General features: G+C 42.6%; 1 protein-coding gene across 1 annotated transcript in view; it reads left to right on the plus strand.

Moving 5' to 3' along the window:
• Positions 1-22,647, plus strand: part of ABCC1 (ATP binding cassette subfamily C member 1) — a 103,357-nt gene that overhangs the window by 42,189 nt on the left and 38,521 nt on the right. The window contains exons 2-11 of the mRNA XM_044980593.1: positions 1,127-1,303; positions 2,437-2,562; positions 4,067-4,204; positions 5,827-5,952; positions 14,704-14,765; positions 15,808-15,939; positions 18,222-18,449; positions 19,373-19,550; positions 20,278-20,439; positions 21,329-21,421. Coding sequence (XP_044836528.1) covers positions 1,127-1,303; positions 2,437-2,562; positions 4,067-4,204; positions 5,827-5,952; positions 14,704-14,765; positions 15,808-15,939; positions 18,222-18,449; positions 19,373-19,550; positions 20,278-20,439; positions 21,329-21,421 — 1,422 coding nt within the window. The remainder of the gene's footprint in view (positions 1-1,126; positions 1,304-2,436; positions 2,563-4,066; positions 4,205-5,826; positions 5,953-14,703; positions 14,766-15,807; positions 15,940-18,221; positions 18,450-19,372; positions 19,551-20,277; positions 20,440-21,328; positions 21,422-22,647) is intronic.

The following is a 22,647-nucleotide window of genomic DNA, read 5'->3' on the forward strand; positions in this document are numbered from 1 at the left end:
TGGTAGCCATCGTCGTCGTATTCCTGGGTGCTCTTTTAGTTGACCTTGGTGAGGTTGGTCAGGGGCACCTGGGCAGACATGGGAGTGACTCAGTCATCTTCCCACGTACCCAGGAGATGACGATGGCTAGCAATTGTACTGCACCGTCTGCTGCCAGCCTAAGATGTAAAAGATAGATGGAGTGGATCAAAATAAGAAATTGACCCGGCAATGTACACATCATGCTGATAAGCTCTGCATGGTCACCTGTGCTGATCAGCTCGCCACGCTGTCCAAACAGGAAACGAAATTCAAAAGTTCGCAGGCCTTTTCCTGTCTACCTGGCCAGTGCACCTGAGTTGAATGCTGTCCAGAGCGGTCACAATGGAGCACTCTGGGATAGCTCCTGGAGGCCAATACTGTCGAATTGCATCCGCGCTACCCCAAATTCAACCTGGCAAGGCTGATTTCAGCGCTAATCCCCTCGTCGGAGGTGGAGTAAAGAAATGGATTTAAAGAGCCTTCTAAGTCGGAAAAAGGGCTTCGTTGTGTGGACGGATCCAGGCTTAAATCAAAGTAATGCTGCTAAATTTGACCTAAAATCGTAGTGTAGACCAGGCATCAGATACATTAAGTTTGATCCTCCTCCTGTTTAGAAGTTGTCAGCTTCATAGCGGGAGCAGGAATCACGCCAAAAGGGGAAGGCTCTTCCCCCTTAGTTGTGCAGATTATCTTGGTGAATTCTCAAGGATTGAGAGAATTTTCATGCTATTTAATGATGCCTCGTGAAGCTGGCTTTACAATAGCACTTTCAAGATTTCTTCTTTAATCTTAGATTTTTAATCTTTACATATCTTTTTCACACTAAATATTAAGTAACATTTCTGAAACAGATGTAATGGGGACAGGAAACTGCAGCATTTTTCTGCAGAGATACTTTTAAAATAACTAGTTAGTGAAGTTAAAGGTCTCAGTATGCCAGTTGAGTGAGAAGATGGCTGTGGTAGCTGTTGTGAAACCAGCACAGAGAACAGTGACCTGTTTTTGGTTGGTTGGTTTGGGCTGGGCTGGTTTTGGGTTTTTTGTTTTTGTTTTGTGTGGTGAATTTTGCTTTTTCATTCACTACTTATCCATTTTGTTTCCTCAGGATTGGAACCTGACCTGGCACACAGAAAATCCAGATTTCACGAAGTGCTTTCAGAACACCATCCTTGTCTGGGTGCCTTGCATTTATCTGTGGGTTTGCTTCCCAATATACTTCCTGTACCTCCGTCGTCATGACAGGGGCTATATCCAAATGTCGCATCTTAACAAAGCCAAAACAGTAAGTGACTTACTTCAGAGTCTGTGCCATGTATTTGGATTTTTTTGGTTTTATTTTCAAATACACCTATACCTCGATATAATGCGACCCGATATAACACTAATTCAGATATAATGTGGTAAAGCAGTGCTCCGCGGGGCGGGGCTGCGCACTCCAGTGGATCAAAGTAAGTTCGTTATAACTCGGTTTCACCTAGAACACGGTAAGATTTTTTGGCTCCTGAGAACAGTACTATATCAAGGTAGAGGTGTGTATACTAAATTGACTTTTTTTGTTTTTAAATGGTTTTACTCCATGAAATGTTTGTATTGGGATGGGGTCCATGCATATGATTCACCTGAATTTAATTTCCAATTCTTATGCTGTCATGTCAATGGGCTGCCTGAGAATAAGTTTGTCAGGTGTAAAAAACCACATATCCTTCAAGGTCCTTGCGTGTGTGCTGATACATGTTACTGGCTCTTGGATACAGCCCCACAGCGTGCCCTGTGTCCTGAAGTTGGGAAGTACCACATTGTGTTGGCCAACTTGATCCTGAAGCTTCAACCCTAGAAATGAAAGGATTTTATTAAACTAATCAGGTTTTTGACCATCTCTTAAAGTATGTGAAATAGTCTCTCTCTTTTTAGAGTAATTGTATTCATCCTGTTCCATTTCTCTTGACCAACTGGCATTTAACAATCTTTTAACAGAGTTTGTTCCTCTGTAAAACAAACAAGAGCCTCTGAGAGGAGTTGTGGTACATTAATGTATATTTTTGAGGATTTCTGCCCAGTTTATAAACCTTCAATTTAAGAGTTTCTTCCAGCCTAAGTTGAGATATACGCCAATCTTTCCTTCATAAAATGTTAGTGTGTGATATGATATTTAGAATAAACCTCAACTATATAACACAGTAGTCTAAAATTCTCTCTCTTCATTGGGAACCTACAGAGAGATTATCTTTTTACCTCATGTACTACGTATGTTGTATACAGTTGGACTAACTTTAATTGCCTAATAGGACCACACACATAGGGACTGTGCATGTATTAATTTGGACTGTGTATGTATTAATTTGTTGTACCAAAAGACGTTTTGTTACACGTGGTAAGAGTTCACTTTCAATATTTATTCATACTTTTATGTTCCAGGCCTTGGGCTTACTATTGTGGATAATCTGCTGGTCAGATCTTTTCTACTCTTTCTGGGAAAGAAGTCAAAATGTTTTCCGACCTCCAGTTTTTGTCATTAGCCCTACAGTTTTGGGCATAACAATGGTAAGTATAAATCATTCTACTCAGAGTCCTTCTGTGATGCAAAAACTCGACCACTAATCTATCTTTCTCAACTGTACATATTGCCTTTTTTTGTGGCTGCTTAGCATTTTCATTCCATTAGGTACAATCATCATTTACAGATTTCACTTGCTGCTGAACTGAAATGCTGATTTTTTTTTTTTATTTATGTCAAGCAAACTTTGTGCTGAAAACTGCATATCAGCATATTGAGAAGCATACAGGCTAGTTCTAAGACATCTACATTTCTTTGGAGGTTAGAGGTTCCATTTACTCATGCACATGCTTGAGAACTTGATTTAATTCTGTGGACCAGTAACTCTAAATAGAAGTTCTTAAAACCATTAAAATAAGTCAAGAGTTGCCAACATTACTGAATTTTAAAAACAAAACTTCAAATTGTTATGCGTATTTGTAAAGACCCTTGAGTTCTCTGGGTCTGAGTGAACTACATGTGGTGTTTATGCTCAAACTCTTGACGCTGTGATGGAAAGTGTTAAAAGTTAGTTTTCTGTGGACTAGGTGCTAGATGTCCCAGACTGCCTGCCTGCTGGGAAGTGCAGGTACTATCCTGTTAGCTTTTTTAAAAAGCTGACTACATTGTGCTGCTTCAGGAAAACCTCTCTTCAGTAATCAGCAAGTTGATTTTTTTTTCTTCAGCCCAGGTTAGAAGTAATACAAACTTAAAACCCAGTTAAAACAACACACTTGAAAAGAATAACTCAGGCCCATACCTGACCATAATTTCATGCAAGGTTAATGATGTGACTAAAATGAGAACCCCTGGACCCGTTGTAAACGTGCTTTATGCCACATGAGGGCTACATGAGTTTCCTAAAGTGTACAAGCAGCAAAGAATCCTGTGGCACCTTATAGACTTGCATCCGACGAAGTGGGTATTCACCCACGAAAGCTCATGCTGCAAAACGTCTGTTAGTCTATAAGGTGCCACAGGATTCTTTTGCTGCTTTTACAGATCCAGACTAACACGGCTACCCCTCTGATACTAAAGTGTACAAAAGTTCCTCTAAATAGAGTGTGGAAATGGAAAAGACAAACATAAATCACATCTGTTAGTGTCACTTTATTTTAACAAGTATGAAAGAGATGATTATTTAAAGATGAACTCCTTGCTAAGTCAGCTTTCAAGTGCTTAGCCCTGGGAAATCCCTTGGAAAGGTTAAACATCTTCAAATTAGACATGGCTGTTTGTTGATTTGTGAACATATTTTGTCTGGTGCTCTGCTTTTCCCCTCTCTGTATTGTGCTTTTTAAACTGATGCCCTTTGGAGTAGGAACTAGCTTGTACAGGACCGAAGACATTGAGACATAGTTGGAACTTCTGGGTGATACTGGAATAGAAACACTAAAACATGGTTTGGGATAGACATGCTTGTGCTTCGTATATTGCGCTTGCTTTGTGTATCATTTTATTTTTTAACCTTTACGAGCATAACCTGCTTATGCTATCTTTTTATCTGTCTAGTTGCTCGCCACATTTTTAATACAATTTGAGCGAATGAAAGGAGTCCAGTCTTCAGGCGTAATGTTGATTTTCTGGTTCACTGCACTGTTGTGTGCCACAATAATTTTCAGGTCCAAAATACTGCACGCCTTAAACCCGGTAAGTGATGACTTTTCAATTGAGGTGAGTTAAGTGCTGCAATAGCAGTGGCTACTTGTTTAATGATGTAATCTGTAGTGCCCATCAGTGCTTCTTAAGACACTGAATGAGTTGATGATCCATTAAGTGTACCTTCATTCCTGAGCTTTTAAGGGCCATTAAGTCATGCTTGATTTACTTTTTATTTAGTTTTCCATGTTTGAAACTAATCAAAGGTTTGATGGTCTTATAAATGTTGGCAAGGAAGTTTAAAAGCAAAACAGTTTTACTGGAACGTCTAGAAACATTCAAAACCTATTTGAATAGAATGAAGGAATGTATGGTTACATCTGAAACAATGCAGGCTAAAGTTTAGTTCTTTTTCCTGTTGATTATACAGAGGATTTCCTGAAGCACTTGCTTTGATGGTAGCTCGGTTTCATACGCCCATTTGGTCAAAGTGTTCCCTTGTATAGTTAGACTATTTTAGATCTCGCTGGGGTTGGGTTTTTAATAAAGAAGTTACCCTTGGCTAATTCATTAAATTGTAGTGCTGGCTGAAAATGGAATGTAACTTTCTTGAAAAGTTCCTAAACTTTGTGAGGTTTTTGGAAAACTTTTGACTGGCTCCTATTAAATTGGTATTGGGTTTAGTAGTGGCCCTGTGCTTTCTTCAGCCTAGGTTGTCTCTACTTTCTTTGGGACTGTTGGATTGAGCTGTTTTGTGCACAAGCATAGGAAGAGGAGGCTGTAGTGTCTGAACACATCATTGTGTAGTGGACTAATTTTTAATCCGGGCTCTGACACTTTTTCTTCCTCTGCGGGCTTGGCCAAATCACTTATTACTATGCCATGAAATCTCTTGTGATTTGATCCTAGCTTTAAACTGGAGTGAATTGCACAGGTGCAGGTCATGGCTTAAATACCACATGTGTACTAGGGAATTGTATGTGTGGCTACACCAGTGGCTGAAAACTCCAGTGTAGACAAGGCCTTGGAAGAAAAAGAGTGAGAAGCTCAGGAACTCTGTTTGTGGTGTCCTCAGATGAACCTGGTGCAAAAAAGCTCCCCTCTTCTCCTCTCTCCTCCACAAAGATGAAACTGTTTCTCCTGTAATGTTTTGCATAGACGTGGAGAGACAAGGTGGATGAGGTAGTATCTTTTATTGGCCCACCTTCTGTTGGTGAGAGAGAGGCAAGCTTTTGAGCTTTACACAGGTCACCTGAAGAAGAGCTCTGTATAAGCTTGAAAGGGTGTGTGTGTGTGTGTGTGTTTCTCTCGCCCCCAATCTCCCAACAAAAGTTGGGCCTGTAAAAGATATTACCTCAACCACCGTGTCCCTCTAATATCCTGGGACCGACATGGTTATAACAACAGAGCATTGCATAGAGATGGCCAGACGTTCTATTTTATCCAGGCGAGTCCTAGAATGTTGTCAGCAATGCATTTAGCCTAGAATGCCCAATATTCTCCTGAGGAATGCTTGCTGCACAGAACCCACCTTTTGCTTGGTTGATAAGAATATTTACTTCTGCTGATGCTTGGATACTTATTTCCAAATAAAGGCATTTGGTACATGGTCACTTGTAAAGCAACTGCTTAATGTACAACATCTTCTAACCAGAATATCAAATCTTTTTTAGGGTGCTGAAGTTGATGTATTTCGTTACGTTACCTTCTACAGCTACTTCGTCCTGGTGCTAATACAGCTTATGCTGTCCTGCTTCGCAGAACGACCACCTCTGTTTTCTGAAACCGTTAATGATCCTGTAAGTGTTCAGTAATGTTTCTACCCAGGAGGAATAGACTGGAATTTAAAGTGTCCTACCTGTAATACTGTTTACAGTGAGTCATTGGGCCTGATTTTGGAGGATGTTGATTAATTCAATTCCCATTGAATTAAACTGCAGTAGAAGGCACTTGCTGTTCACTATTGAGTTGATTTGTGAGTGAGGGCATTTGACACCATGCAGGATTAGGTCCACAGCATGCAAAGATTAGATGGATTTTTGTAAACCATGTCAACAGTTTGAGACAGGCTGGTGGTGGTGATGGCTAAATGAGAGGAGACTGCTTTAGCTATCCTGGAACATGGATGGTAGAGGTAATATTTTTTTCTGGTAGGCACCGGGTTTGATTCTAAGAAATACTGCATTGACACAGCTGCTGTGGTGTAAAGGTTTATTTACTTTTTATCTTTTGTATGATAAGCCTGCATTCTGCCTACAGGAGATAAATATTCTACAACGATGTGTAAAATGAGGTAGGTGAATATAGGCGATGAATGTATTTGCATCTGTTGCAGCACATAAATTGAAAGATTCCTCAGTTTAAAATGTCACCCCTCCATGGAAAGAGTAGATAAATATAGTTGGGGTGGTCTGTACTTTTTTTAACTCTACCCAGCGCTTGCTTTTTGTTACTTGAACAACAGTTTCACGTATGTTTAACTCTGAGTCTAACTCTACATGTCAGCTACCCAAAATGGATTTTCAATGATAAAAGAGCATTTTCTTCCTTTTGCTGCCCTGGTTTTGGCAGCACTTTGTGTGGTGACTCTGAAGATATAGGCCTACTTGAGAGAGGGAGGAGGTAGGTTAACAGTGTGGCTCCAGCTACTGGAGACTGTTATGTGTTTGTAAAGTGGAAATACTACAGGCCTCTTCTGTGAATGGAAGTGCTGCCGTCCTTGAGCTGGTAATGGCTGATGTAGTACGTCTGAAATTGGTGAAAGAAGGAATTGATATCACAGCTTACTGTTTTAGCTGCAAACTACAGCAGTTGCCATCTTTAAAAGTTGCCATTTACCAGGTTACCACAATTACTTTTTATTTTAAATGCAGGGTGTAACTGGTATCTCAGGTACCACCCTTGGCAAGTGCTGACTTCATATGTCTTGATGGGGGACATGCTGCTGATCTTTTGAGGTCTCCTAAACAGACCAGCTATCCAGGTCTTTTAGTCACTGTGACCACTTCAGAAAAAGAGATCAGGGTAGAGTAATACAGGTGGATAAAATGTCTGTTGCCATTAGGTTTTGTAAAAGGCTGAAATTGTAGCACTAGATGGTGAGCATGAATTGTGTCTAACCGAAGGACTAAATGCCATAATTTTGTTCTCTTGTCAACTTGAATATCTGACAGACTGTGCCTTGGAATTGTGGAAATATTTTCTTCTCTGCTTTGGTCACAGTTGTCATGTGTATAATACTTTCAAAATCTTTTCTCATAATCCAAGCACTTTAAGAATGTACATGGTAATTAGTGTGCAATAGGTGTTAAAACGTAAGCCTATTTTTAAAGACTATTCTCTTTTTGAAATACTGTAATGCATTGTGCATATAAGTAAATCACTTTTATCTTTATACAATATTTATTTCTAACTGTCCAGCATTCATTGAAGGGAAAGGTTCGTACGTCCGTTGAATAATTGACAATACTGAAATTGGAAGATATCTGTAAGCATGTGTAGTGGTCCCTTGCTCTCAAATTGGGGAGGGAGACCACTCTGCTTCACTACAAGCAGACAGTAAGTCACAGTTTGTAGGGGAAACACCGCCCCTTTGGGAGGGGCAGAGCCACAAGCACCCTTTCTGGCTGGGGCCAACAGTAATTAACAGTCTATAAGGGAGCTTCAGCTCCCTGGGCAGGGCACACACTAGACAAAGCAGTCTGGGGTCTGGCGTTCTGGCTCCAATGGACAGCAGACGAACACAGGCCTCTTGAGCCTCAGGTGGGGAGGATGCCACTCCAGATGTGGGGTGGCAGCGGGTAGGGGGACATGGACCCACCCAACTCCACCACGTCCCAGCCCAGGGCCCTAACCAGTGGCAGAGTGTTCCGCCCCTGGGTCAGCCTGGATCCACCTGCAACACACTGACTCACACTCCAGCAGCAGAACGGTACCAGATTATGGTTCCCCTGGGCTACTTCCTACTGCAGTCTGGGTGTAAGGCTCTGCAGTCCAAAGGTCCTCTGTCTCCTTGGGGGTACTCAGCCACCGGCAGTCCCCACAGCTCCTAGGGGCATTCATCTGACAATGGTCCTGGTAGCTCCTCAGGGCACTCTTCTGTCTCCTCCTGCTGCAGGGCACAGTTCCACTCGGGGCCTAGTTCAGGGTCCTGTTTGAGCTGTCTGCTCCCTCCGGTGCTTCAGCCCCAAATGAGTGCCGGGCTCTCCTTTTATACTTCCTGTCCTGTCCACCCTGTGACTTCTGGTGAGGGGGCGGGGTGGAGTGGATTTAGTTCTGCCTACCAGGGGGAGTGTAGTGGTCCCTCACGCTCCTGCTCGGAGGGAGGCCACACTGCCTCACTACAGCATGGATAGCAAAGTTTCTTATAAAATATTTAGCTGGTGAAACATTGGTGGGGTGAGGTGCATATTTATTAGAAAAACTCAGTTGACTACTGAGCATTTTTACATACCTTGCTCTAATCGTTGATTTATACCTGTTTGTTCTATCTGGCGGCAGAAGGCTAATTTTTAAAATTGGATATAATTTAAGACTTCAGAGACACATGTGGGTTTCTCCAGTAGTTTGTGACTAGTTTAGTTTCCTCCCTGTGTGTGTTAATAGTATAAAACAGCGTCTTGCCAGTTAAGACTAATGGTTGAGAGTGTGGGCCCAATCCTGCAAATTGCTGAGTGCCTTAGCTCCCATTGGCCTCAGTGAGAGCACTGAGCAGTCTGAGGGCCTAGTACTTCATGCACAAAATTGGGTTCTGTGAACAAGCTCGGAATTTGGAGGTGGGGGGAGAGGGGGGGATGCAAGGGTAGCACATACAATCACAAATGAACTCTGGGAATCCATTTAACAATTGAAATTTAGTTGTTACGGTGCTTGTATATTATGTAGTACAGTGGCTCTCAAAAGTTGGCAACCTGAGGACCCCCTTTTTTATTTAAAATTTTGCACGGACCCCGAAGAACCCCGCTCAGCTCCAGGCCCCACCCCCACTCCACCTCTTCCCGCCCCTGCTCTTCCCTGCCTCTTTCTGCCCCCTCCCTCCCAGTGCCTCCTGCACGCCGCAGAACAGCTCTTCTGCAGCGTTCAGGAGGCACTGGGAGGGAGCGGGAGGAGTTGATCATCGGGGCTGGCAGACCCCCTGGAGTAGTTTGAGAAACTCTGCTATAGTAGCAAGTTACCCACCCATTGTAACAGTCCTTGGGTGCTTTATATAATTCATAATGCATCATCTGCGCTCACAGCCTAGAATGGTTTTGAATTTAATACTAAATATGAAAAAATGTTTTAGGGCTACTAATTTCATCAATACTCGAATGTTTATATTGTGTTCTAGACTTCTCTCTACAAATCAAGTTCAGCACTTGATAGCAGGAGACCTTGTTAGCTGTCTAATGCAGAACTTCCACTTATACGTTAGGCTAAGATTTTATCATGGACATTTTTAGTAAAAGTCACAGACAGGTCACGGGCAATAAAGAAAAATTCACAGAAGCTGTGACCTGTCTGTGACTTTTACTAAAAATATCCATGAGAAAATGAAAAGGGACTGGGCATCAGCAGAGTGGCTGGAAGCTCTGGGGCCCCCACAACCCCATGTGGGCTCAGAGCTCTGGGGTCCCCCTGCCAGCAGCAGAGAATGGGAGCTGCAGAGTCCCCCTTCCCCAGCAGTGGGAGTGCTGCTAGAATCCCTCTTGCCCATGCTCCTCCACTCCCCCCTTGTGTGGCATCTGGGGGCTGCAGGGGTCCCCCTGCCCCTCCCCTGTGGTAGCTGGGGATGGCAGAGATCCCCCTGAGCGCCCTGCAGCCCACTGCCTCAGGCAGTGGGGGAACCTTACAGCTCCCTGTCACTGTGGGAGGCAGCAGGACCCTGAAGCTGCCAGAGCTGAAGTCACAGAGGTCTTTGGAAGTCACGGTGGCTTCTGCGACCTCCGTGACAAAACCGTGGTCTTACACATAAGTAGACTGCAGAGATACACAGAGAAAATCTGATACTTTCCATATGCTTCCTTTAAAACTGCCCTTTTTCCAGGAATGCAGAGTGCTTCAATTGCTTGCAAGTATCATTGTTTTTGATCTGGCAAAGTGCTAGAAGTGTTTAATACTTGGGAACTGTCGAGTTCCTTATCCCTCCCCCAAATGCTGTCTGTTTCATACATAAATATGCTATTTTATATTTCTGTCTGTATGCTTCTTAACAGTATTAATTTTTCCTGTGTTAACTTCAATAGATCACCCCCCCCCCCCCAAAGGTTAGCTGCTCAGTCATTTGAAAGGGAGAAGAAATGCAGTTCTGTTTCATGCTACTTTGTTCTAACATTTTTAGAATTCAATTTAATGGAAAAGTTAGTGAAACAAACATGAGACAAATATTAATCCTGAAAAAATTCAACTCCTGTATTTTTTACATCATCTCTGTAATGGTGACAGATGACTTCGTAGGAGAAAGTGCATGAGCTGCTCTAATTTTATAATACACATATAATATAATTTTATAATTATGGTTATTAGTTACATGTGCCAGAGGAGTGGCAGACTGTGCATTCTTGATATGCTGATGCTTGTGTGGGTGTGGGGGGGGAATAGAGGGAGGGGAGTGTATAATCTCCTCTTGAATCTTGCACTGAATCCACAATATTGCCTTTGAAATTCTTCCAAGATTCCTTTTTAACTTAATCCAATTTTTTTTAAAAAAACTAGTGAGGGCTAATGTTACACTTACCGTAATATAAACTGATAGAAAACCCAAACTAGGAATCTGGTGCTGACTTTGTGATGAGTTAGAGAGTGGAGACCAGCATAACTCCAATTGTGATATTTCTATTTGGAATTTGCATATGTGGTGTACAAGAAAACTTTCTTCATGGGTAACTTAATTTTCTCTGACCAATTGCCCTCTTTCATTCCTCAGGCTTGGGCCTTATGGGGGCGCAAAACCATGTTCTAATGTGGTTCTCATTCTAAGAAGCCAGCCCTTCTTGTTTTCACAGACTTAATGAAAGTCTGCTAGCTACTGGAGGGCCGTGTGTGTATGCAAGTCAGAATAGTTGACTTTAAAATGGCCATCCTCCAGTGACTGCCTTAGTTTGAAAGGAGTTGATGGGTTTCAGACCACACCACCAAAATCATCATCACAAGCTGGACTGAGCAGTACCCTTGTGGATAGTCTTAGGCCTGGTCTACACTAGGCGTTTAAATCGGTTTTAGGAGCGTAAAACCGATTTAACGCCAAAACCGTCCACACTAGGAGGCACCTTATATCGATTTTAATGGCTCTTTAAACCGGTTTCTGTACTCCTCCCTAACGAGAGGAGTAACGCTAGTATCGGTATTAACATATCGGATTAGGGTTAGTGTGGACGCTGATCGACGGTATTGGCCTCCGGGAGCTATCCCACAGTGCACCAGTGACCGCTCTGGACCGCAATCTGAACTCGGATGCAGTGGTCAGGTAAACAGGAAAAGCCCCGCGAACTTTTGAATATTTCCTGTTTGCCCAGCGTGGAGCTCCGATCAGCACGGGTGGCGATGCAGTCCGAAATCAAAATAAAAAAAAGAGCTCCCGCATGGACCATGCGGATGTGATCGCTGTAAGGGCAGGCAAATCCGTTCTATCCGTTCTATCAGCGCTCCGTTACAGAAGATGAAATTCAGAATCCTTTTTTAAAAATCTCCAGACAGACGCCATAGCAGGGACTCAGCGCACTGCAGCGTGACAAGCGTAACGGAAAGCCAAAGAATCAAATGGATGCGCATGGACTGGAGGACTGAAGCTATCCCACAGTTCCTGCAGCCTCCTAAAATTATTTGCATTCTTGGCTGAGCTCCAAATGCTTCTAGGGTCAAACACAGTGCCCGGGGGTCAGGGCATAGCTTGACAATCTACTCACCCACCCCCCACCCACCCCCAGAAGCGAAAGGTAAAACAATCCTCTGACTCTTTTACATGTCACCCTATCTTTACTGAATGCTGCAGATAGACGCGATAGTGCAGCACTCAACACCAACATCCTTGCTCCCCCCCCGCCATGGGCGGCTGATGGTACAAAAGGATGGAAATCTATCTTCATCATCAGCATAAGCTGATCGTGCAAAAAGATGGAAATCCATCCTCATCATCAGCCTCAGCTGATGGTACAAAAGGACTGGTAACCGTCCTCGTCATCAGCCTATTGGCCCTAATTTTTTCTGGTGGATGGATGGTGCAATATGGCTGGTAACCATCCTCATCATAGCAACAGGGGGCTGAGCTCCATCAGCCCCCACCCTTCATGTGTAAAGAAAAGATTCAGTTGCCCCTGGACTAGCAGTGGGATGCTGGGCTTCTCTCCTCCACACTGCTTAATGTCCTGTCTGGACTATCATAGCAGCTGGAGGCTGCCTTCCACTCATTTCTCACTAACAAGTCAGTGTGTCTTATTCCTGCATTCTTTATTAATTCATCACACAAGTGGGGGGACAATGCTACGGTAGCCAAGAAAGGCTGGGGGAAGAACGGAATCAACAGGTGGGGTTGTTACAGGAGCACCCCCTGTGAATAGCATACAGATAATAATTTCTGCGGGCTCTGACACAGAGCAGGTGGTTCTCTAGCACACTTGCCTATATTAGGCAGCACTGATTCTATTTTTAGATACCAAAAAGGAGGGATTGACTCAGGGAGTCATTCCCAATTTTTGCTTTTGCGCCCCTGGCTGATCGGCCAGGGGCACTTATGACAGCAGCCAATGGTACAAAACGATGGAAGGTACAATATGGCTAGTAACCACTCTTGGCTTTTGCGCCCCTGGCTGATTGACCAGGGGCACTAGCAGCAAATGGTACAAAAGGACTGGTAGCCATGATCATCCTCAGTTCCAATTTATGGAAGGGTTTGGATGGTGCAATATGGCTAGTAACCATCTCTGCTGTCATGCAAAAGCAAAAGCATGCTTCTGTGTAGCGCTGCTGAATCGCCTGTGTGAGCGGCATCTAGTACACATACGGTGAGAGTCACAAACGGCAAAAAAAGCTCCATGATTGCCATGCTATGGCATCTGCCAGGGCAATCCAGGGGAAAAAGGCGCGAAATGCTTGTCTGCCGTTGCTTTCCCAGACGAAGGAGTGACTGACGACATTTACCCAGAACCACCCGCGACAATGATTTTTGCCCCATCAGGCACTGGGATCTCAACCCGGAAGTTCCAAGGGGCGGGGGAGGCTGCGGGAACTATGGGATAGCTAGGGAATAGCTACCCACAGTGCAACGCTCCAGAAATCGACGCTAGCCTCGGACCATGGATGCACACCACCGATTTAATGTGTTTAGTGTGGCCGCGCGCACTCGATTTTATAAAATCTGTTTTACAAAACCGGTTTATGCAAATTCGGAATAGTCCCGTAGTGTAGACGTACCCTTAGAGACTAAACTCTCAGCCCTCTAAGGGCAAATGTCAGGATTCTGTGCTGCTGGCCAGTGCTGTATGTCTTGTTGATAAAGGCCTATAGTCTCTAGGGCAATCAGTTTTGACACCTTTTGCAAACGCTGCAACTGCTTAAACATACACTTTCTCCTTGTTTTCAATTCAATTTGCCTAATTTTTAAAATGTGTTTTTTAAAAATGGAAGCATCTAAGCACCACAGTTCCATCATTCCGTTGTAGGTTTTCCCTACAGCTCCACCCCATCACCAGACTGTCTAAGCATTAGGTAGCCTGTCTTCTGCTAGTTATTGAGGCTTTGGCTACACTTACACTTCAAAGCGCTGCCGCGGCAGCGCTTTGAAGCGCTAAGTGTAGTCAAAGTGCCAGCGCTGGGAGAAATCTCTCCCAGTGCTGTCCGTACTCCACCTCCCTGTGGGGAATAACGGACAGCGCTGGGAGCCGCGCTCCCAGCGCTGGGGCTTTGACCACACTGGCACTTTGCAGCGCCGCAATTTGCAGCGCTGGAGAGGGTGTGTTTTCACACCCTGCTGCAGCGCTGCAAATTTGTAAGTGTAGCCAAGCCCTGAGAAATAAAATATAAGGTTCTACTTGGTTATCTAGAGCAGGAGTTCTCAGCCTTTTTCTTCGAGACCCCCCCCAACATGCTGTAAAAATTCCATGGCCCACTTGTGCTACATCCACTGTTTTTCTTCATATAAAAGCCAGGGCTAGCATTAGTGGGTAGCAAACAGGGCAGTTGCCTGGGATCCATGCCCCTGAAATATGTATGCGGCACCCCCACCAGGGGCCCCCAGATCCCTGGTTGAGAACCACTGGTCTAGAGGTGTGTGTTGTGAAGTTCATGCAACTTCTTGATATTGTGCGAGTGTATTTTGCATTCGTCTGCATCAGTGAAATAGGGTAATGCTATTGTGCTCCATTCCAGTAAACCATTGGCATCTTTGATGTTGTGCTGTACCCTGTGAAGAATAACCTGCTTCAGAAAGGATGTTTAGGTTAAGAAAGGAAGACACAGTGGTGCTGAGGAATTCTTACAATAAAGTTATAAATTTCATAATGATAAGTGTTTTTTTTTTAATTGTTTCAATAGGTTTTATTTACATGACTGTCATCTGTCTCCCTCCTTTCCTTTAGAATCTCTGCCCAGAGTCTAGTGCTTCGTTCCTTTCCAAAATTACATTCTGGTGGATTACAGGGTAAGAGAATAAGTCATTGTATAATGCAGCTATCAAGTGTCAACCTATTGTGCTTTCAGAAGATACTCAAGGCTCTCCTGACCTGTGGAGTTTTACGATTGTTCAATAGACACTTAACTACAGGAAACTGATAGGTGGATAATTACTTTTATTTTCTAATGACAGGTCTCTTGAATTCTGCTGATGTTGCATATTTAGCCTCATAAACATATATCATTAAATGATGCATTTTAATGTTTGATGCATAGGAGTGGTGGAATGGAAACAAACTTATAGTATCTGTGAAGTATCAGAGGGGTAGCCGTGTTAGTCTGGTTCTGTAAAAGCAGCAAAGAATCCTGTGGCACCTTATAGACTAACAGACGTTTTGCAGCATGAGCTTTCGTGGGTGAATACACACTTCTTGCATCCGAAGAAGTGGGTATTCACCCACGAAAGCTCATGCTACAAAACGTCTGTTAATCTATAAGGTGCCACAGGATTCTTTCGTGCTCTTATAGTATCTGTGTCATTTTGACTGTTGGAAGATTAGTCTATAATCTTCTTTTAAAAAATTTCTCCTGGTTATCTGTAGTTGCTTCGTTTTATTTATCTTCAACTGTGCTTCCTTGTATTGTGATCAAATCCGCTATATCAAGCTACATGGTATCACTATTTGGATGGGAGAGCACTAAAAGCATTATAGGTGATTAAGCAGGTGGTAACTTCTTTCTTAATCAGGACTTGGCCAGTGTCTCAGCATGGTCTTTAGGTGAAAGTATTGCCCTTTAGGTAAGAGTAAAATGAATTCTGTTGTTCAGTTTGAGTTTTAATTGCATTGCTAAATTCCAAGTGGGATAATTTCATTCTGCTTCCTAAATTCTCCATGCAGTTTCACTTAAGCATTATATTGCTATTTATCCTAATTACTGCATCTCACTTCACAGCTGGCTGCATTTTGGGGGTGGATAAACAGTTCTCTGTGTTATGAAATTAGATATACAGGGTATAACTTGTTTTGGCACTCTCTAAAAGATGCTGATGCTGATTCTTTCCAATATAGGTTGATGATTCAGGGATATCGGCGACCATTGGAAGCTAAAGACTTGTGGTCATTAAACAAAGAGGACACATCTGAGGAGGTAGTGCAAGGTTTGGCTAAGTACTGGGAGAAGGAGTGTGCAAATACAAAAAAGTAAGTTCAGTTATGCTAACAGTTATTAATACAAAGTGGTAGCTAATAGAATATAGAAAACTTGGATGGCGTTGGTCAAGATCCATTTTAGTCAGGAAACTTTTCTTGAAATTTCATTTATGTCAAAACTGAATATAAACGGGAAACTATTTTTTAATTTTATTTATATGTAAAATAATACGAGTGAAAGTAAAATAAACCGTTAACACTGAGAAATAGTAGTGAAGTACAACCGATTGATTACACATTATGCTAGTGTGCTTTTATCCAGTTGGTTAATTCCACTTGTTATGCATATTATTATGAACATGTTACAGAAGTCCTTGACAATCAAAGTATCATAAAGGGCCTAATGAATCCACTTGTCCATTAATGCCTCAAGGATACCAGTGGCTAAAATCTGAGATTATTTAATAATCTGAGATTATTAAAACTCATTAGACGCTTTATTGAATAAGGATCAAGTATGGACCTCAGGATTTGCCCTTAGGTGCATGGACACGGAGGAGCAACCTTGTGAGTGTTTGTTTCTCAGCTTGCAAATGGACTACAACCTTTGCAGTATTCTATTTTTGTATAATTTTCAACCAATGTTCATTTTGTCTACAAATTTTTCTCATGCCTACGTCATCACTGAAGTGACTGGCCAGTGAAGGAAAAAGCTCTAAATTCATATGTTGTTCTCTATTTAGTTAGGTGTATAACAGTAGTGCTGGAACAGTTTGTATAGTGGTGGTGCTGAGAGCAATTGACCCAAACTGTAAACAATGGAAACCACTTCAAGTCAGGGGGTGCGACAGCACGCATGGTAGATAGTATGCACAGAAACATAGTTTTGCAGACAGCCTGTTCTCAAATACTGGGAAATATGGTTTGGCATACACCAGATGCATCAACTTAACTATAGTTTTGTTCTACTCATTAGGGATGATTTAGCATAATTATTTCTTAGGTTGTAAACCCTTAAGAACAGGAACTGTCTACTAACTCTATTTGTACAGTGTCTAGCACAGTGGGACCTTAATCTTGACTAGGATCTAGGGCTGCTACAGTAACATAAATAATAAACTCATGTTTGACTTTGCAACTCACATATAATTGTACACCTGAGTATTCCATAGCTATAGGATGTGGTTTTTAGAAACATTTGTCCCAAGGAAAAAACAAACAAACTAGGCTTCTGAAGTGCTGCTCAATTTACCAGAAGCTAGTAGCTTCTGATAAACAGATCCCTCCATAACATTGTGAAACACTGGGTTACCAGTCCCAAAAGTGGCTGGTAAACTACCATCTCTGATGCAGGGACACTTGGAGCTACTGAAAGGAATGATGGCAAATATCATGATGACTGCAAATCCCTGTGGTGGTGAGTATCTAAGGGCTTGTCTGCATTACCCGCTGGATCGATGGGCAGTGATCGATTGAGCAGGGGTTGATTTATCGCATCTAGTTTAGACGCGATAAATCGACTGCCAAGCGCTCTCCCGTCGACTCTGGTACTCCCTTAGGATGAAGGGTGGAGGCAGAGTTGACGGGAGATCGTCAGCCATCATCCAACCACTGAGAAGACACCACCGTAAGTAGATTTAAGCACGTCAACCTCAGCTACATTATTCATGTAGCTGAAGTTGCGTAACTTAGGGTTAGGTTAGGATTCCTCCCTCCCTTCCGCCCCCACTCCACCCCTAGAGTGTAGACTAGGCCTAAGGCTATGTCCACACTCATTGTGACATGTAGAGTACATGCACAGTTACATGCTGCAGTGGAAAGGCTTCAGCTGTAGGGAGCTGCCAGAGCATTTCCCTGCTTACTTCCCTGCCGCTGGAGCCTTCTCTGCTCTCTCCCCTGCCAGAGCCTTTCCCCATTGCTGGAGTCGTTCACTGCAGTGGGAAAGGCTCCAGCAACAGGACGTTATGCTGTTAAAAAATAAAATGTTAGACATGGGAGGCATGCCTTGGGCAAGTAGATAGTCTGTGTAGGGTATATACCCTGGGATTCAGCTGTGTGGGGCACTCTACTCTTCTGTACCCATCTAAGTTACACCTCACTTACTACACTGCTATTTAAACCCGTGCTAGCTGGGCATGCAGTGTTTGTACTCTGGATGTAGACATATCCTAAGCTACTTTTTCTTGGCAACTGGAGTAGACTTCTCATTTTAAGACTCTGCATTCTTATGTTCAATTTTACAGAAGACTCGTCATTAATTTTAAATAGCTGTCAGTGCGATTTAGTAGAATGTCTTAACGATTTAAAGAAATGTTTCTTTATTATTATTGTAGGCAAGCCATAAAAATGGTGTATTCACCCAAAAAGCAAATGAAATCAAGCAACTCAAATGGCGATGTGACAGAAGAAGTTGAAGCTTTGATTGTAAAACCATCTCAAAGGAACTCTGCCCCTTCTCTGTTGAAAGTGTTGTATAAAACGTTTGGACCATACTTCCTCATGAGTTTCCTGTTTAAAGCCTGTCATGATCTTATGATGTTTTCTGGCCCGGAAATCTTAAAGTAAGACTTCCTTTAATGCCTTCTTCAGTTTCTCTGTTTATACAAAATACCTAGGTAGATCTTTGATTCCTTCTCGCTATTATCATCAGGCTACTCTTCCTTTAGCTGCGACAGCTGACAAGTTGCTTCCTTTTGCACTAGTGTTTCCATGCAAATGACTTTGCTTCACTGGTTTCCCATTTGGGATCTAGCATTCCAATTCCCTTCTGATGCTCTGAGAGTGACCTTTCTAACGCTAGGAAGGTCGGACAATGGAAGTTTAGATGCAGCAGGAAACTTGATTCATCTAAGCTAATGTTAATCTGTAACAGTTCATGGGATCACAGAAAAGGTCAAAAGGCTCCTGAAGCGAAAAGTAATGCTTAAAATCAGTAGCTGAAGCAATGGAAGGGTGAGGGGAAAAGGTGTGCTCGTATAACGTAAGGGAAGAAGTGGAACGCTAAGAGGAAATGATGATGTACCTTTAGTTTCAGTGGTGATGAAACAATTCTGAGGCATTAGCTCGGAGTCAGTGCTGTATTCTGCTCATTCTCTTTTTGAGATAGCCATGTGTCTTACTAGTGATACCTTCTAATATAGGTCATCTCGGATGTACTGACAGAAGTTTCTGAGAAAGTTTGGTAATTCAATATTCCAGATTATAGCTATGGACACTCGGGAATGGGGTCCCCCATGCTGGTGGGATAGGGAGGCGGTGTGAGGTGGGGGAGTTCGGGGGACCTCTCCAGTTACAAAGTCTGGGTAAAAATCTTGTGACGTGACTGAGGCCACACCCTAGTGTTCCTGTGTGTTTGCTATTACCGGTTTGTTGCATTCTGTTGCGATATCCTGTGACCAATATGTCTGGAATAATCTAGTCATTGTTTGGAAATTTGATCAGCTCTGACAGTGTGCATTAACCTTGCTAAATCCTCTCTTTGCAGGTTGTTAATTAACTTTGTGAATGATAAAGATGCCCCAAATTGGCAAGGCTATCTGTACACAGGGCTTCTATTTGCATGTGCCTGTCTGCAGACTCTGATTCTCCACCAGTACTTCCATATTTGCTTTGTTACTGGAATGAGGCTTAAGACAGCTGTCATTGGTGCAGTCTATCGCAAGGTATGCATGTTTGAAATGTTATATCATCACCAGAGTAACGGTACCTCTGAAAATTGAGGCGGGGGAGCTGCAATAAAATCTTAGTGATGAACTTGAGTAAATTACATAATTTTAACTAGTTAGTACGCTTTGCCCAGGCTGGTATCTAATGGTAAACAGAATGTCAGAGACCTCCTTCAGCCCACAGCTGTAAATTAAAGATCCTTTCAGTTAAGAAGCTGCTTTTATTGATCATGTACAACAAAACCCCAACCTATTTTGCATCTTATCTTGGAATGGGAACTAAACTTCCGTCTGCACAGAAGTGGGACAGACGTCAGTAAAATGAGAGGATTATTAGCAACCAAGCAGGCACCAGTCTGCACAACCTCAGCCTGAAACAACCTGCAACTATTTAAAAAAGCTTTAGACTAGCTGCTCTGCAGGAGGTGAGGCAGGAAAACACATGACAAGAAGCCAGCACTCAACCCCCGCCACTAAAACCAAACAAGCCCCAAACAAAAACAACTGGCTCATGGTTTTTAACCCTGATTAAAACTGTGTATTCAGGATACAGTGCTTTTTAGGCATGCAGGAAAAAAGTAGTACTGTATGTAAGAGAAGCATTGCCTGTGACCACAAATTAAACTCCAGAAAAACCTGTTCATGCTGCAGTACGAAATAAAGGCAAATTGTGAAGCTGTTTTGCCTACTATAGTCCAGTATCTTCCTTTTTATCTACACACAGGCATTGGTTATCACAAATTCTGCAAGAAAGACTTCTACTGTTGGGGAGATTGTAAATCTAATGTCTGTGGATGCTCAGAGGTTCATGGACTTGGCTACGTATATAAACATGATTTGGTCTGCGCCTTTGCAAGTTATATTAGCATTGTATTTATTATGGCAGGTAATTATGTCATGCTTCTTGTTTTCCTGTTTAATTATGGTAAGTGAATGCAGCTAGTGGCCAGGTGTTTTCCTCTGAAGTTCAAGACTATAGATAGCTAATGTCAAACCATTGGAGAGTATAGAACAGGGGGAGAGTGAGAGTGCGCTACTGCATGGAGAACCGTTGAGGGCAGTATGCTGCCACTGTGATGGAAGAGAGGGAGGCAGAGGGCTCTCAATTGCAAATCTAGCCCAAGCCTCCTCAAGTACCATGCTGGGGCAAAGCCTTCTCTTACCCATTCCCTGTGTAGAAAGTTGGTAACCTGACAACAGCCCTTCCTCCACTCAGCAGTCTTGGGCCCCAGTGGCTGGCCAGCTAAGCAACCCTTTCATGTGCCATGTGAATTTGGGCGTCCTGTGCTTCCAGAGCACCTAGTTAACTGTTGGGACTCTGCTTACCCTGTGTCACTTGGTGGAGAAGTGGGCAGATGAAGGATCTCTTTGATTCATCATCCCAGCACCCATCATGCTGGGATAATGCCTGCTGTTTCTAGTCCAGGCACTTATCAGAAGGGCAGCCCCGGTTCTGCTTACAGCCAGGAAGCTAAGGCAGAATCTTAGAAACTCATCCTCCTATATTCTACTTTGAAAGAATAGCACCAACAAAAAGTTGAGAGGCATATGGGGAAGGACTTTGCATTTTAGCTTTGAAGAAGCAAAGATCATAATTATCTGCATATGTCCTTAGTCAAAAAAGGAGGGGGGAAAGGGATAGAAAAATTATATATACACATAGGGTTTAGACTACATAGAATGCTTTGATATAAGATCTTTAAAGGTGTATGCTAACATTTTCTAAATAACAAGTGTGTGTGTTTATAAATGGTTTGGTTTTTTTTCTCTCTTAGAATTTAGGCCCTTCTGTCCTAGCAGGTGTGGCTGTCATGATCCTTTTGGTTCCAGTAAATGCTGTGATGGCAATGAAGACAAAAACATATCAGGTATGACACTTCATGTTTGTTTGTATGTGTATATGCTTTAAGACATGTTACTATTTTACTGTTCTATGTGACCCATTCAATTCATGAAAGTTTATGCTTACTATTCAAATTCTTGTCCTGTGTGCCAGGGTGTTTTTATAATGGGTATGTGCTGCCTGACAGTAACCTTCCCACCAGTGACTAGCAAAGCTACTGCACAAAACTCTTCCAAAATAAAAATGCACCAATGTCCTGCAATGTTGTGTTGCAGTGTGGTTTTTTTAAGCCACATCTAAAATGCCTGAGATGATGGATAAAATGCGTGCTGTTAAGTGTTTAAACTGGCTTTTAGCTGACTCTTCTAAGAAATGTGTACACCAGAGTGTTTGGATCAAGTGTATTACTGAATTTGGGACACCTACAAGCATCCCAAAGTTAAGCTGAACAGAATTGCATAATTACTCTTCTTATGTTTGTTGTCAGTCTGTTAACAAACTTCTTAGAATACCCACAAAACTCCTTGACTCTCTGTTTTGGTTTTCAAACTAATCAGGTCAAAGTATACAGATCCATTTGATTATGGTTATTTTTTTTTCTTCTGTGAACTATAGTTTGAAAATTTAAGCCCAGAATATGAAATAGCTGAGATTTCCCAGGTATCAGAGTCTGGTTACTGTGCCTAAATGTTGACCCTTAATAGGGACCATTGCATTGAATCATATGACCCTGCTGCCACCCAAATAAAGTGAAACTCCTTTGCATTTTGCACTTGCATAGTGCATTCATCCAAGCCTCTTCAAGTGCCCCATTCCACGGATGAAGCTTCCCCACATTCCTTTGAGGAATAGTAGGTAGATATTTTCCCCATTGTATAGATGTCCTTTATAATGAAAGTAATACCTGTATAATGTACTTATAAATAAGGCACAGATGTGATATGTGACTGGCCCAAGGTGACATAATATGAGTCAGTGGCAGAGCTGAGATTAGAACTCGGAATTCCTGACTGTTTTATACTGAATCACACTTCATCCGTGCCTAGATGGTTCTTTTCAAAGGTTCTTTTCCTTAATTTGGAAAGGCCTCGAGGAGGAAGGAGGCTTCTGGAGTGAACATATAAATGTAGCCTCATGGTGTAGTGGGGAGAAAAATGCTCAGAAGTTTAAGTAATAAGAAGGGAAGGTAGGTTTGTTCCTGCTGCTGAATGGAAGACATGAGCTAAGAGCCAACAGGAGTCTGAACAGAAT

The sequence above is a fragment of the Mauremys mutica genome, chromosome 11 (genome assembly GCF_020497125.1).
Source record: "Mauremys mutica isolate MM-2020 ecotype Southern chromosome 11, ASM2049712v1, whole genome shotgun sequence".
In the NCBI taxonomy this organism is placed as follows: Eukaryota; Metazoa; Chordata; order Testudines; family Geoemydidae; genus Mauremys; species Mauremys mutica.